This window comes from Equus przewalskii, chromosome 4 (genome assembly GCF_037783145.1).
Source record: "Equus przewalskii isolate Varuska chromosome 4, EquPr2, whole genome shotgun sequence".
NCBI lineage: Eukaryota > Metazoa > Chordata > Mammalia > Perissodactyla > Equidae > Equus > Equus przewalskii.
In genome coordinates, this window is record NC_091834.1 from 20,957,527 (window position 1) to 20,971,654 (window position 14,128).

At 44.9% G+C, this 14,128-nt stretch overlaps 1 protein-coding gene across 17 annotated transcripts in view; it reads right to left on the minus strand.

The window, feature by feature from the left end:
- Nucleotides 1-14,128, minus strand: part of COBL (cordon-bleu WH2 repeat protein) — a 277,967-nt gene that overhangs the window by 204,067 nt on the left and 59,772 nt on the right. For 3 of the 17 annotated variants that reach the window (XM_070615629.1, XM_070615626.1, XM_070615620.1), the window contains exon 1: nt 2,955-3,091. The exons of 12 other annotated variants lie outside the window; for them this stretch is intronic. In XM_070615629.1, the coding sequence (XP_070471730.1) occupies nt 2,955-2,956 (2 nt within the window). In that variant the 5' untranslated portion in view covers nt 2,957-3,091. Of the gene's footprint in view, nt 1-2,954; nt 3,092-14,128 lie in introns of those variants that run through there. 2 more of the 17 variants (XR_011539006.1, XM_070615624.1) reach the window with 1 other exon arrangement.

Below are 14,128 nucleotides of genomic sequence, written 5' to 3' on the forward strand. Positions count from 1 at the left end.
GATATGAACAGTTTCTGGGCTAAGAGCTAAGCGCGGGTGCCTTTAATTCTCCTTTGAAAATATGACACTTGATAACCTCCTCAGGAACTGTTTCTCAAAATAGGGCCTGGGCCTCGCTGGGGATCCTGGACCAGGGAAACCTGAGCTGGGCAGCTTCCGCGGGGCTCTGCTGGAGTGGCCCTGCCACAGGCCTCCCCAGGGTCTTCCCTATGTCACCTTCTGATCTGTACCATCCACCCACAGGGTGCAGAGCTGTGGAGGAGAGCCAGGCCTACTTCCCAAACACCACCAATATCAAGACTTCAAAATGAAGAACATGGTTAAACCAAGGGCACGCTGGATCTTATGTCATCTGACATACTGACCCATCCATCAAGGATTACACCACACAGGCGGCCTGTGAGAGGCATCATCAGGCCTCTTAGGTCTCTGTTACCATGTGGAAAGGGAGGAGGGAGAAGGGGAGGAGGAAGGCGGGAAGGAGGGAGGGAGGAGGAGGGTGGAGGAGGGAGGAGGAGAGAGGAAAGGAGGGAGGCAGTGTCCTCCTTTATGTCACTGAACAAGTCCAGCCAGCCTCCATTCTCTTCCCTCTTCCAAGGGTATCTAGCTTGGGCCCTGCCTTTAGCCCCTACCCATCTCAAACAGCTAGATAAAAAAGCAGTGGTGGGTGCCAGAATTTGTATTGCAAGTCTGTGATTTCTGGGGAGTGATTACATACTCTCATCCCAAAGCCAAAGGCTTGAAAGGGAGGATATCTCTGACCTCTCGAAGCCTTCCCCCTGCCCACCAACCAGGCTGTGCCAAACCATCCCCCACTGGGCCCCACCCAGCCTCAAGTTCTGTGTTCCATTCACCCCAAAGCCAGAGCACGTCAGTTTGGCTGAACAAAAAAAGCCATTCACTTCCTAAGCATCACAAGAAAAATTCAGCAGCAAGCCCCCTCAGTAGGAACTACACTCTCCAGATGGCTATTATGTTTTCAAGAAAGTCCCCCTTCATGTGTAAGCAGGGCCTAGTCTCCTAGAAGGAGACTTCCTTCAGTTTGTCTTCAGGAGAAGAAAACTGTCCCTTATTGAGATTCAAACCTACCAATGTACCCAACATACCAGGCCTTTTATAGCAACTGAGTCAGGAATTACCATCCTGTACAGATGCGGAAAGTGGGGCTCAGAGGCCTCTTGGTAAGTGGTGGGAAGATCTAAAACTAAGAAAACTCCATTCCTGTTCACAAGTGACTTAAAATATAATGGGATTCATACCTGGAGAAATTATAGTACAACAGGTGCTAGACAAACGAGAAATCTTAGGAGACACGCAAAGGAAGAGACAATTAAGTCTTCCAGCAGAGAGAACCTTAAGGAGTAGCTGGGTTCAACAGACTGATGAGGGGAGAGCCAGCCTCCAGGGAGGGGGAGGCAGCTGAGCCCTGAGGAGGGGAGCTGCAGACAATGGGGGCTCAGCAGGGTGCTTCCAGCTTCCTCTGGGGAACAAGGATTTGAAAGAACTCAGGGATTTGTCCCTTTATGAATAAAACAGCTCAGGATTGGCAAATTACACTTCTTATCGCTTAGTGTTATTACACACCAGATACAAGCTCAAAGTCCCCACGGAAGCCTAAATTCAGGGCAGTGTGGTGAAAAGAGCACGGGCGCTGAGGTGGAGCCACATGGGTCCTGGGTTGGCTCCGGCTTGGTACCAGCTGTCCCTCTGCAGCTCAGATTCCTCACCTGTAAAGAGGAATGGGAACACCTGGTCCCAGGTGAGGTGCACAGTATATAAAATAAAGTGATCAAGACACCTGGCACATGGATGCACTCGGGAAACAAGCTGTGTTTCAGAGAAGGCAGCAACAGTTAACTTTAGAAGCCCACCTGCCACCTGTCTCTGTCTGTCCTCCAACCCCATGGGCAGCCAAGCCCCGACATGACCTCCGAGCCTGTATTCACTTCTGGACTCAGGGTGGCAACCATCTCCCTCCTAAAGTCTGAGCTTGCCAGGACCTTGCTGGGCTGGAAACCACATCCTGTTGTCCTGCTCCGGTTCAAGTCTGCACCAACTGTCCCTAACACTGTACCTGGACCTGCACGTGGCTGCTCTGAGCAGGCTCAGGGAGGATCACCTTCCTTGCAGCTTCTCTCTGAAAACCCCTATTCCTTCCTGTTTGCTTCTTTCAAATCAAATCAGAAATGATGAAGCAAAATGCCCAAGTCAGTGCCTGGCGCCTGCAAGTCCTGATGCACGTGAGCTCCATGGAACTCTCCTTCCCTCAACTCCACAACCTGCCACCCGACCCCCAGGAGCACGGCCTGCTTCTCCTGAGCTCTCAGCAAAGCAACTGACTTGCAACTCTTTAATGACATGTAAAAGTTAAAACTTAACTTTTTTTTCAGCTTAATTCTAACCTCTTAATAAGAAAAACAAAGGTTTTACACTAAAAAAGTAATATACTTTGCTACATCCTCATAACAATTTGTCTATAGACAGCATTTTTTTCCCCATGTTCAACAGAAAGTTACACTGAAACTTTACAAAAACCTTTTAAAAACGCAAACAGCAAAAATGTTGAAAATAAATTCAGCTAAGATATATCAGCTGAATTTACTTTTAGGCTTTGCTGATCTCAATACACATAAACTGTACTGAGATCAATTAAGTACGTTTACCAAATTTTTTTTTTAAGATAGAAGAAGAGGCTACACTAACAATTAATGCCATGTCTGCACAGTTTTATCACTAGCTTTTGAAATCTTAATGTGGTATTACTAAAGAATATAGAATTATTGTCATATTTTCTCCATCCTAGGACATCTAGGAAAAAAAACTTTCAAAGAGGGTATTCTAGGAGCTGCCTCTTATTTCAGAAACATTAACATGTTAGTAATGAAAACAAAAGATGTATGGGAATACAGTGATAATACAAAGCATTATTTAGAGTAGTGCAGAGCAATATTTACATGGTGTTTTAGATGCCTAGGCCCCCAAGCAGGATTTAAGTTCTTGAAGCTTTAAGTTCATCTTCTGTTTGAAAGCTGTGGGTGGTCACCTGAGACCTGGAAATGCAGCCCAGGAAGTGATGCGTGATGTCACAGGTGGCTTTGTTGACATCTTAGGCTGCCAAGGCTACGACTCCCCCACCCCCAGGGCATTCCCCCAGGTACCATAGGGGACTGAGGTAGGAGAAGGAAATTCCATCCTAACCGAATCTGACCAAGGTGGCTGGGGCTGGCCACCAAGCTGACAGCTGACAGTGGCCCAGGGAGGACTCCAGGCCCTTTCCCTGGCCGGGTCACTGGTCAGATTTCCCTGGAGGGCAAGGACCATGCAGTTGTGAGCAACTGGCTTTAAGAGTCTCTCCTGGCCCTGGAGGCCCGCACAGCACTGGTTTGGTTTTACTGGAGTAGGATTGTCACCTGACCTTTACGTATCTCAGGACATCGAAGCTGTGTGACTAACTTTCACAGCTGACAAACGTATCCAACCTACTCAGCTTTTCAGGAGCTTTCTTTATCCTTGGAAAAAACATATTCTCTATTTCTTCTAATTTTCATGAAAGCAGGATATGACCAAATGCTGGGCCCTGGCAGGCAGGCATGGCCAGCTGATGAGAATCCATCAGCCAGGCCCCTTTGTGCCTCAGAAACACCACTGGACACAGAATGGGCGAGGAGCAGCCACCCACTAGTGGTGGCACTCACGCCGTATTTCTTTAGAAAACGGAACACTGGCTCTGCTCTTAACTTAAAACAAAGCAAAAAAATATGTTGATTCTGAATATAGCCAGCCACAATATTTTCTGTGTTTCCTACTCAAGGCTTCGGGTGAGGGTGTGTCTAGCCTTCCCCAGGCCCCAAGCCCACTATTCTCCAGTCAAGCACCTTGAATCCAGGGTACCTCTGCTTTCCCACCACCCTGAAATCAGCCTTTTCCTCTGCAGAGAATTCTCATCTCTTGTTCCCCAGCATCTCTGCCTCATCCCTAAGTATCCACTCAGGATATCCTTTTTCCATGAAGAACACCCGGGGAGAGGGAGCCCCAGCTTCTTCAAACTCCCCTCCACTCTGGGGAACCCCTAACCAAGGGTGTCCTAGAATTGTTGCCATTATTTTTTTAGTAATATTACTAACATGCTCATTGTTAATAATTAAATTATATCAACTCATGATTAAAAAAACTATATTAGAAACCAAGGTAATAAGCACTCAGCACATCTCACTTCCTAACTACTTTACTGTGATCTGTGCCCTTGAGGTTGTTTACAGCTATCACAGCTATATATTTACAGGATCACAAGACATCTATATAGAGATCTACATATCTCTACATAGGGAGATCTATTTAGATCACGAGATCACAGGACAGTGGCTGCTGCACTCTCCTCCTGACTCTGCTTTCAGACCTTGTAGCTGGCAAAGGGCCATGTTGTTTTCACCATGGAAATGGACAAATGCTGCAAATATGGGCACATTTCATTGCTCTGCTGATTGTCTAGGTCAGGGATCAGCAAAGATTTTCCATGAACAGCCAGATAGTAAATATTTTAGACTTTGTCACCATTCAGTCTCTCGCAATTATTCAACTTTGCCTCATAGCACAAGAACAATATGTAAATAAATGAGCTTGTGTTCCAATACAATTTCACTTATGGTCACTGAGCTTTGAATTTCATATAATTTTCATATGTCACAAAATATTATTCTCCTTTTGACATTTTTAAAAAACCATTCTTAGATTGCCAGCTGTACCAGAATAGGATCTGGCCTGTTTGTCATATTTTGTCAAGCTCTGGTCTAGACTTAAGAAAGTGATGGAGAGGCCGGCCCAGTGGCGTAGTAGTGAAGTTTGCACACTCTGCTTTGGCGGCCCCAGATTCGCAGGTTTGGATCCCGGGTATGGACCTAGCACTGCTCATCAAGCCACTCTGTGGCGGCATGCCACATACAAAATAGAGGAAGATTGGCAACAGATGTTAGCTCAGGGCTAATCTTCCTCACAAAAAAAAAAGAAAAGAAAGTGATGGATAAAATCTTCATAATGCATATTAAACTTACAAGGGTGTCGTGTCTATAACTGTTACATTGTGAATAGCACACAGAAAAAATCTAGGAAATAGTCTTATAGTGTTCATATACTCCACTCAGTTCAGCAAAGAGGTCTCTCACATCACTGAGGAAAGTGTGAAGTTTCAACATTCCTTGTTTCACTTTTGTCTTACTTTCAGAAACGAAAATATCCATCAACATTCATTCAGAACCACACCTGTGTCAGTGCAACCACAGAGCGCCTATGGATTCAAAGGTTCCGCACAAATTAACAAAAGCATCTGTGATCATCAATTGGCTTTATGCAATTTACATTAAAAAGGAATGAATACTTCATTATTATTTTGAAGCATGTACTAGACATCCTTTACATAAGTAAAACTGATAATAAAATTACTGTTTCTTCAGAGAGCTAGCTGTTGACATTCACCAGCACATCACTGCCTATCCCAGAGGATGACCCCTGGTCCAGGAGAAGATGCTTGCTGCACACAAACCCGTAGGCAGAGCGCTCCAGAGAGGAAGAGCTGAGTCCGATCCAGCCTTCTACTCCCTTAGAAAAGTATCAGATGAACATCTGACTGGTATTCAGGTTAAATAAGTAAATGAAGAAATGAATGAGCAATGAACACTCACATCCTCCCTGGTACATCAAGCCCTTCACCATCTCTCACTTTCTAGGAACCCAGATGAATGCGGCACTTAAAACTTTTCAGTGATTTCTCAACACAACTGTTCGACAAAAAAAGCAAGCAGGTTACATATAAGCTTTAAAAATTTTTCCTACTAATTGGCACTTGCTATGTTTTCATTTGCAGCCTAAAAATATTTTGCACACGTTATTCAGGACAATTTCACGTCTAAACTCATTAGAACATAAACGAACCCAGTGCTGGCGTGAATGACGTCTACACCTCGGCATTTAGAACTCTGCACAGTTAGTGCTGTTAGAAGCCCTGAGTGCCCAGCTAGCACAGATTCTATTAAGAAACACACAGCTTCTCACTTGTATTTCCATAACTCCTGATTTGCATTTTAAGTAACTGGCTCTGGTTCAAGGAGGCAGAGAAATAAGCTAATCTCCTATTTAAAAAAATAATAACTGCATAAAAATAATTGTATGAAATTAGAAGTTTTGTGAAATGGAAGTATGGACACCTGACAAACTAAGAAGTATGACAAGGAGAGAAAGACACACGTTACATCTTGCCATGCATAAATATTTCCTCATTCCATGCATTTTTAGAAAGATAGCAAAGTACTCTGAAGCCTCATTGTCCTCATTCCACCAGTGCCCACGCGGTCTACCCTGCAACGGCCTGCAGTTCCTCAGGGCTCAACTCCCTCGCGTGGGACACCACAGGCTGCCCTGGTTGAATTCAGCTCCATGTCGAACGCTATAAAGAAGGTGACAGAAAGTTCTAGAGTGGCAGTGAACTGGGCAGCCGGATGACACTGGGCTTGTGGCCACTGACTAGTCTGCACCTCCAATTTCTCACCTATAAAATGAGTCAATGATGTCTCAGGGTCTCCTACTTGCTGCTATTTAATTTTATAATCTTAAGGTTCCTGAGACCTACAAACAAACAAAACATGTTAACTTTGGATATGAACACATCTAGGAGCCTTCCAGGACCTAAGCTAGTGCATTCTGTAGATACTGAGGATCGGATTTCATGCCACTTGTGCAGAGGTGACACCCTTGCAGTCTGCCCTGAGAGCGGGGCCCCCTCAGAAATGAGGCAGGAAGAGTGCTGCACCTCAACCCTGCACCCCGGCTTTGTGCCCCAACCCTGTGTCCAGCCCCTGTACCCCAAGCCTGTGCTCCAACCCTGTGCCACAACCCTGCACCCCAACCCTCCACTCCGACCCTGTGCCCTAACCCTGCAGCCCAAACCTGAGCTCCAACCCTGCATCCTGACCCTGAGCTCCAACTCTGCATCCTGACCCTGAGCTCCAACCCTGCCCTCCGACCCTATGCCCCAATCCTATACCCAAACCCTACACCTTGACCCAGAGCTATGACCCTGCACTCCAACCCTATGCCCTGATCCTTGCCCAAACCCTGTGCTCCAACCCTGAGTTCCAACCCTGCACTCTGACCCTGTGCCCTGACCCTGTACCCCAACCCCGCACCCTGACGCTGAGCTCCAACGCTGCACCCCAACCCTGTCAGTCTCGCCCTGCCCTGCCCCAGCTCACTGGCTGGAATTGTCCTTTTCTCTTTCCACACCTCCTGCCATTCCAAAGGGGAAACTTCACAAAAGAGCAGCTGGACACTCACTGCCCAGCGTCCTCATAACCCACACCTTCAAAGCCGTGCTTCCACCTCTGGGTCCAGCTGACCCAGCCCCACCCCATTCCAAGGGGATCCCTCCCTCCTTCACATCCCCCCTCCCCCAAGTACGCTGTGCCCTCCACGCCCTGCTCTCACCCTCCAAGGCTGCTGATGCAGTGCCTCTGCCTGCAATGGCTTCAAAGCTCAACAGAAACTTTAGCTCCTCCTAGAAATCATCTCAAAGTCTTCCTGACCCCTCACCCTCCACCCCTGTCAAACTTAGAAGTAATTCTGCAATCTCTAAGTTAGGATTCCATTTTGGGGTGCTAAACAGGTCTAGGGCTATTTGCAGGATCTTGTTCCCTCCCCTGGAGTGTAAGCTTTTGTCCTCTTATCAAACTCTGTAGCCTCCAGGAGCTGCCAGCAGCTTGCTGAAAACCTCAGCTCAACAAACGCCTGTTGAGTGAATGAATCACATGCACAGAAGGAACAACGTACAAAGAACGTAAAATTCTAAATACAACTTCAGACATTCCATAAACAGGTATTTGGAACTTACCACAAACAAGGTATTTTCTAGAGAGTCTGTGACATAAACCATCCTATAATTTATGGTCCCAGAACTCAAGAAACCAATAGTCTATTAGAAGTAATAAGATAGACACTTAACTTATCATACAGTAAAAGAAAGTGCATGATTAAGTAATGTGAAATACACAAAAAACACCTTATAACCATGAAGTACTATTCAAATGTTGGTATTTTAAAACTACTATTATTAACATTATTAAATTATGAGAAACAAAGTTAGATGAGAGAGAAATCCTGCCTGCAAAGTAACTTACAATTTGGTAAGGAAATTATTATAGTGTAAGTAGCACATTATCCAAAGGCTTAATTTTCAATGTGACAAAGGTCTCTGCAAATGCAAAATAAGACATCTCTGAATTAAGCCACCTGGTGTGTGTCCTTTATTTTTAAGCAGAAAAAACTGAAAATATCTAGTAGCATTTAAAAAATATTTCACACTTCTTTTTATCACCTCATGGATTTAAAGCTCAAAAAAAATTAAACATCCTAGTCTTAATGCAGAAAACCAAGTTAAGCATCTAAATTTCCTACTTGAAACAAAAGGAACATATTAAAAGGATAGCATTTTACTATATGCTTGGACCAGTGAGACAAATGGCTGCAGTACATGTCACCAGGAAGGAGCTGCATCAGCAGGGCCACCCTGAACCTTGTCCCTGCAGCTCAGGAGCCCAGGCAGCCAGGCAGCCCTGCCCAGCTCTGAGGCGTCCGGGGCACCCATTGTAAATGCCACTCATTGTCTATAGGTCACATGTACCAAACGACTCCCTTCCCTGCCAGCATTTCTGTCTGTCCCCCGAGCTCCAGGCCAGTCCTCTCCTCCCACCCCCTTCATGGGTCACTCCCCAAAGCTCCATGAGTGAACGCGCCCCTGGAACACAGCCCAGCCCTGGCTGCCGGGCTGTCAGCCCCAGGAGGGGAGGGAGAGAGCAAGGAGCGTACACAACCCAGCCTGGCACAGGGGCATGGCAGCAGATCATGGCCATATAACTTCTATAGCACCCTAATAAAATGCATTAAGTGCTGAATGAGGAAGCATTCAAATGTTTATGAAGTTCTTATGGCTGCGATTCTACCATACCCTTGACTTGATAATGGTTCCTATCACTTATAAACAGACTTATAAACTGACTTGTAGACTTCTTTCAAAGTCTGATAAAAACAGACTTATTTATGCAGATTACTCATTTAAATTTTTAATGATCATTTTAAAATTACATGAGAAATAAATGACTGCATTGATGAATTGTTAAAAGAAAAATTGGGGTATGGTCTCAAAATAGGTGGTAGGCAGAGAAGGTGGCTTTGGGACCATCAAGATTTCCACATCATAAAACTGGAACTGAAGGGCACCAAAGGTCATCCTGCCCATGACCACAGAGTATGGCAGGACGGGGCTGTGATTCAGGCTCTCCACCCACATTCATTCAGTGCCTACGCCACTCAAGTCTCTTCCATTGAGTCACCTCCTTTAATCCCCCCAACATGACTGTGAGCTAGGTATCTGGAAAGGGAGTTGGCCAAAAAACCCTCCCAAAATATGACACAAACTGAGCACAACAGGACGTCAACTCCTGCTGCCTCCCCTCTGAGACCGTCGGAGCAACAGGAGCACTTCTGGACTCCAGGAGTGTTTTGCTTCTTGAAATAGTACCATCTGGCCAACAAGCACCTCTGATCCTAGTAGAACATCCAAAGAACAATTTCCTCCCATGGGAATGCCTCAACAATACCCTCATAAACAGACAAAGAGCTATGTCTACAGACAGTCTAGTTCATCCATCATACAAGATGAAAAAGGGCATCCTTTATCCCTCTGTCCCACCATCCATTCATCCTAAATGGTGGGACACATCTCACTGAGTAGATTTCCTAGTGCAGCTTGGATGCTGACCACTCATGAAACGAAAATCCCAGTGGGAAGGACAGAATCGTTCTTTCAAATGAAGCATCAACCCACCCTGTAGTTGGCAAGCAGAGTGCTAGTTTCCAGCCACATGGAGTTGAAAGGGCACAGTCTGGGGGTTAAGTGAGGCAGTCCTGGGAGCTGAGCAGCTGGGCCTGGAGCCTTATGCCTGGGCTCGCATTCCAGCTCCAGACTGCCAGCAGCACAGTCTTGGGTAAATTGTCTGACCTCTCTCAGCATGGAGTTTGGGACACCAACTGCACACGGTTGTTCTGAGGATTCACGGAGCTAAGACATTAAAGGGATCCCACTCCAAACAGCACCTGGCACATAAGAAGCCTTCCATTGATGCTAGGCATCACTCCACTATCTCTTCATAAGGATAAGGGAGTCAAGGTTTGCTAAAGGTTGTTTTTAATTACGGTAAAGTGCCCATAACATGAAATTTACCATGTTGAACATTTTAAGTATATAATCAGTAGTGTTAAGTATATTCACATTGTTGTGCAACCAATGTCCAGAACTTTTTCATCTTCCCAAACTGAAACTCTATACTCATTTAACAACTCCTCATTTTCCCCTCCCCCCAGCCCTTGGCAACCACCATTCTACTTTCTGTCTCTATGAATCTGACTACTCTATATATCTTACATACATGGAGTCACACAGTATCTCTCCTTTTGCAACTGGCTTATTACACTCAGCATGATGACCTCAAGCTTCATCCATGCTGTAGCATGTGTCAGAATTTCCTTCCTTTTAATGGCTGAATAATATTCCATTGTGTGCATGCACCACATTTTGTTTATCCATTCATCTTTGATGGACACTTGTGTTTCTTCCACCTCTTGGCTGTTGTGAATTAAAGGTTGGTTTTTAACAGGACAAAAAAGGGAAACTCTCTGAAGGTCTAAATATCTGGGGCAGATATGTATCCATTTCTGAGCCCAGCTGGGAAAGGACTCTGTGGCAGTGCCATATCCTCTATGGCCACAAGGAGGTCATTGACTACCCAATGGGAACATGCAGAGTTGAGCCTGAGCAGAAGACCAGAACACCCTAAAATCAGACACAAAGAGATGATCCAAATCTAACTCTCGACAGTTACAACAAGGAACTAAGAGAGGAAGGAGCACCAAGAAAAACTCAAGAGCTAAGAGCTACAAGTTATGAGGATGCTAGCACAGTGTGAAGAGCATCTCAGGTTGCAACAGGAGGAGACAGGTCACTCCAGTGGAAGCTCAGACATCCCCAGAGCTTAGCAGCATGCAGTGATCTAGAGAGCCCTCCTTTTCCTTCCCTCTGGAAAGATGCAACTGTCTCCCCAGGATCAGGATGGATGGCTTTCCTGATTCAGCTGAGCACACAATAGGAGGGGATGTTACTACTCAAGTGCTAGGTGACAGAACCAATGCCCATGGGCCGACTACTTCCATCACACCAGGCCTTGATGAGGTGGACGTAGGCTTCCAGGGGTTTGGGGTGGGGATGGGAGAGGGGAGGTACAATAGACCATGTACTTACAACTTAGACAAAGAGAACTTGCCAGATCTTAGTGAAGTGCACTCCCTGGTATGTAAATTTCTATTACGAGGGAGGTTCTTAAAGGAACTAGCACTGACTCACCATACTGATAACCAGTACATAACCTGGTAAAGGAGAGTACATGTCCAGAAACCAGAGACTAAACAAAAACCAACCAGAGACTATGCTGGCATGACAAGCTCTTGGTCAGTGAATTGCAGGAGATAAATGTTTTTCTCTTAACATTTGAACTGACTCTACTGACACGCAATGATATTTTCTCAGCAGCTGCTGCTTCTGTACAGTAAAAGTGGCAACTAACTAAACTGAAGTTGTGCTAGAAATCAGACTTTAGGATTAGCTTCAATTCACTTGAGAAGGCTGAGTGTTTTAATTAACTTGGCGGTGTATTTAAGGCCCAGAGAAGACCCCCTCTCCCCCCGCCCCGAGTCCTAAGCATTAGGGCCCAGCATGCCTTCACTAAGTCATCTCCCCCAAGCCAGGCTCAGCATCTCTGCCAACACCAAGCACTTCAGGCCTTTCGGACTCACTGTATGTGACCAGCTGACACATTGAACATCTTCTGAGTCTTGCAGTGGGCGTGCCCCTCCACTCCTGAGGTGGGAGCATCCTCTTCCTTCTACTTTGTGATCTGCCATGCTACATCACAGGCCTTGCACGTAAAAGACCATACAGAGGCCACCGATGGAGATGAGTCTTCCAAATGGCTCCCGGTAAATAGCTGGGTCTCCACTCCTGCGAGGCCTGGAGAAGCACGGTGAACTCTGATGCTCCCATTCTTTCTGGGCCTCTGCCTTCTCCATGGCCTGGTTTCTCCCTCTTACCCAAACCCAGTGGGATCATGTTCTCTCTTCCCTCTCAACTTTCAAAATCCGTCTTTGGTAGGGGATCTGCCAAGGTTCTTTCTAACAAGGTATAAACAACAGATAAGACTACACCTCCCCAGGAAGGGCTGCAAAGTGAAAAGGAAATAAGAATTTATTTTTAAAATTCTAAACTTTGAGACAGGACTAGTTGGCTAGATGGAAGAGATGGTGACTTTGTGTGTGTGTGAGGAAAGCGCACAAAGGTGGACAGCTGGACGGTGAGGGGCAGGTGGTCTCTGGAAGCATCCATCAATCATGCCATGGATGAGGCCTGCTCTCTCCTGCCTCCTATAAAATGAAGGCATTTCTAGGGCTATGTATGTTTTTCTCCTTGATCTATTCAAGGTGGGTCTCTAAAAGTTTTACATTGCCCCAAGAAATAACTGGCCAGGTCTATTCTGCCCATATTTGACCCTATTCAAATTATTCTAAGACAGAGAAGTCACTTGCATTACTATTGAAATAAGACCAAAAAGTTTAATTTTTTTAAAAAGGTTTTGCACAAGGAATTGTAACCTAAAATCTCCCACCTTGAAACAGACAGACAAGAGTTTAATGTAAAGAAAAATACACTCATACTGTGCACCTTTTGTTTATGAAATGGTTACATTTCTCAAAATGTACATACAAAGCAATATTGCTCTATCCTTGATTTATAATATGAACTAGGACGCCTGATTTTATGGAGGAAACTCCACTTAATTGGCATGCACATGGATGAGGAACTTCAGTAGCAGCCTACTGAGCCCGCAGGTCCTCCGCCGACACCAGCAAAGCCCTGCTGCACACCTGGGCCGGCCTTGGCCCTCAGAGAACCGCAGGACAACGTTCGCTCCTTCTAGTCACCCTCACGTCCAGCTGGAGCTGAAGATGCGCATCTAGAGCACAGGGATCTAAAAATGTGTATTTTGAAAGTGTGTAATACACATGTGATAAACTGCTCGCCTTTTTACAAATAGGGAACAGATGATTCTAAGATTATTTTCTAGTGACACAAAGTATCTTCCCTTCAGTTTATATCCATTTTAATACTTCTTAATTTACCTAGTCTCTATAAATATCTAAATATGAATTTAAATTTCAAAAAATTAGAAGAATATTTTAAATTGCACGGAAGTTTTTAAATAAAAATAAAAGATGCCTCAGACAGAAAAATGGCCATAGACATTAAAAATGCTGCCTAGTGATTAGGCTAGATTTTAAGAAAATTATTCAATTAATCCCAAAAGCTACAGAAGTAACTCAAATAAAATTTTAATTAAGAGAAATTTTACCACCTTTATCTCCTTGAAAATAACTCACTTTTCCAAGCTGATTATGGTAATACCCCAATGGTCTAAGATTTGCAAGATATACTAGAATAAACTGAGTTAAGACTCATTTTGAATGTGTCCTTTTCTAAAATATAGTATTTATTTATCCAAGTCTGTTTTTATACCCATCCAATAATTTAAATGATGGAACTTTCGAATCAGATCCAGATAAAGGAGGACATACAGGGCCAAGCTCTTTCTGATATGGGATGGGGAGGGAGAGGGCGGGAGAGAGGCTCCCACAGGCTCCTGCGGCAGAAACTTGCATCCAACAGGAGACAAGGGCACTCGAAACAGCGCCTGGGAAACAGGATCTTTGATAGGGAAGGGAATGAGGTGAAAACAACAAACAAACAAAGAAAATCTGTTGCTAACACTTAAGCATGAGCCATTCCTGGAAATCCTCTTTCATCACCCTTCCCACAGGACATCTGCCTGAAAAGCTGAATGTGAATCCATGTTTATACAAGAAGTCACATTATAAATGAGGGCAGAGCGAGGGATCCTGAAATGAATTTCTTCTTAAATCCTCCAACGACTGGTCATCTGAGTTTAAGATTCTGACGTCACTTCCTTTAAATTGTATTTCC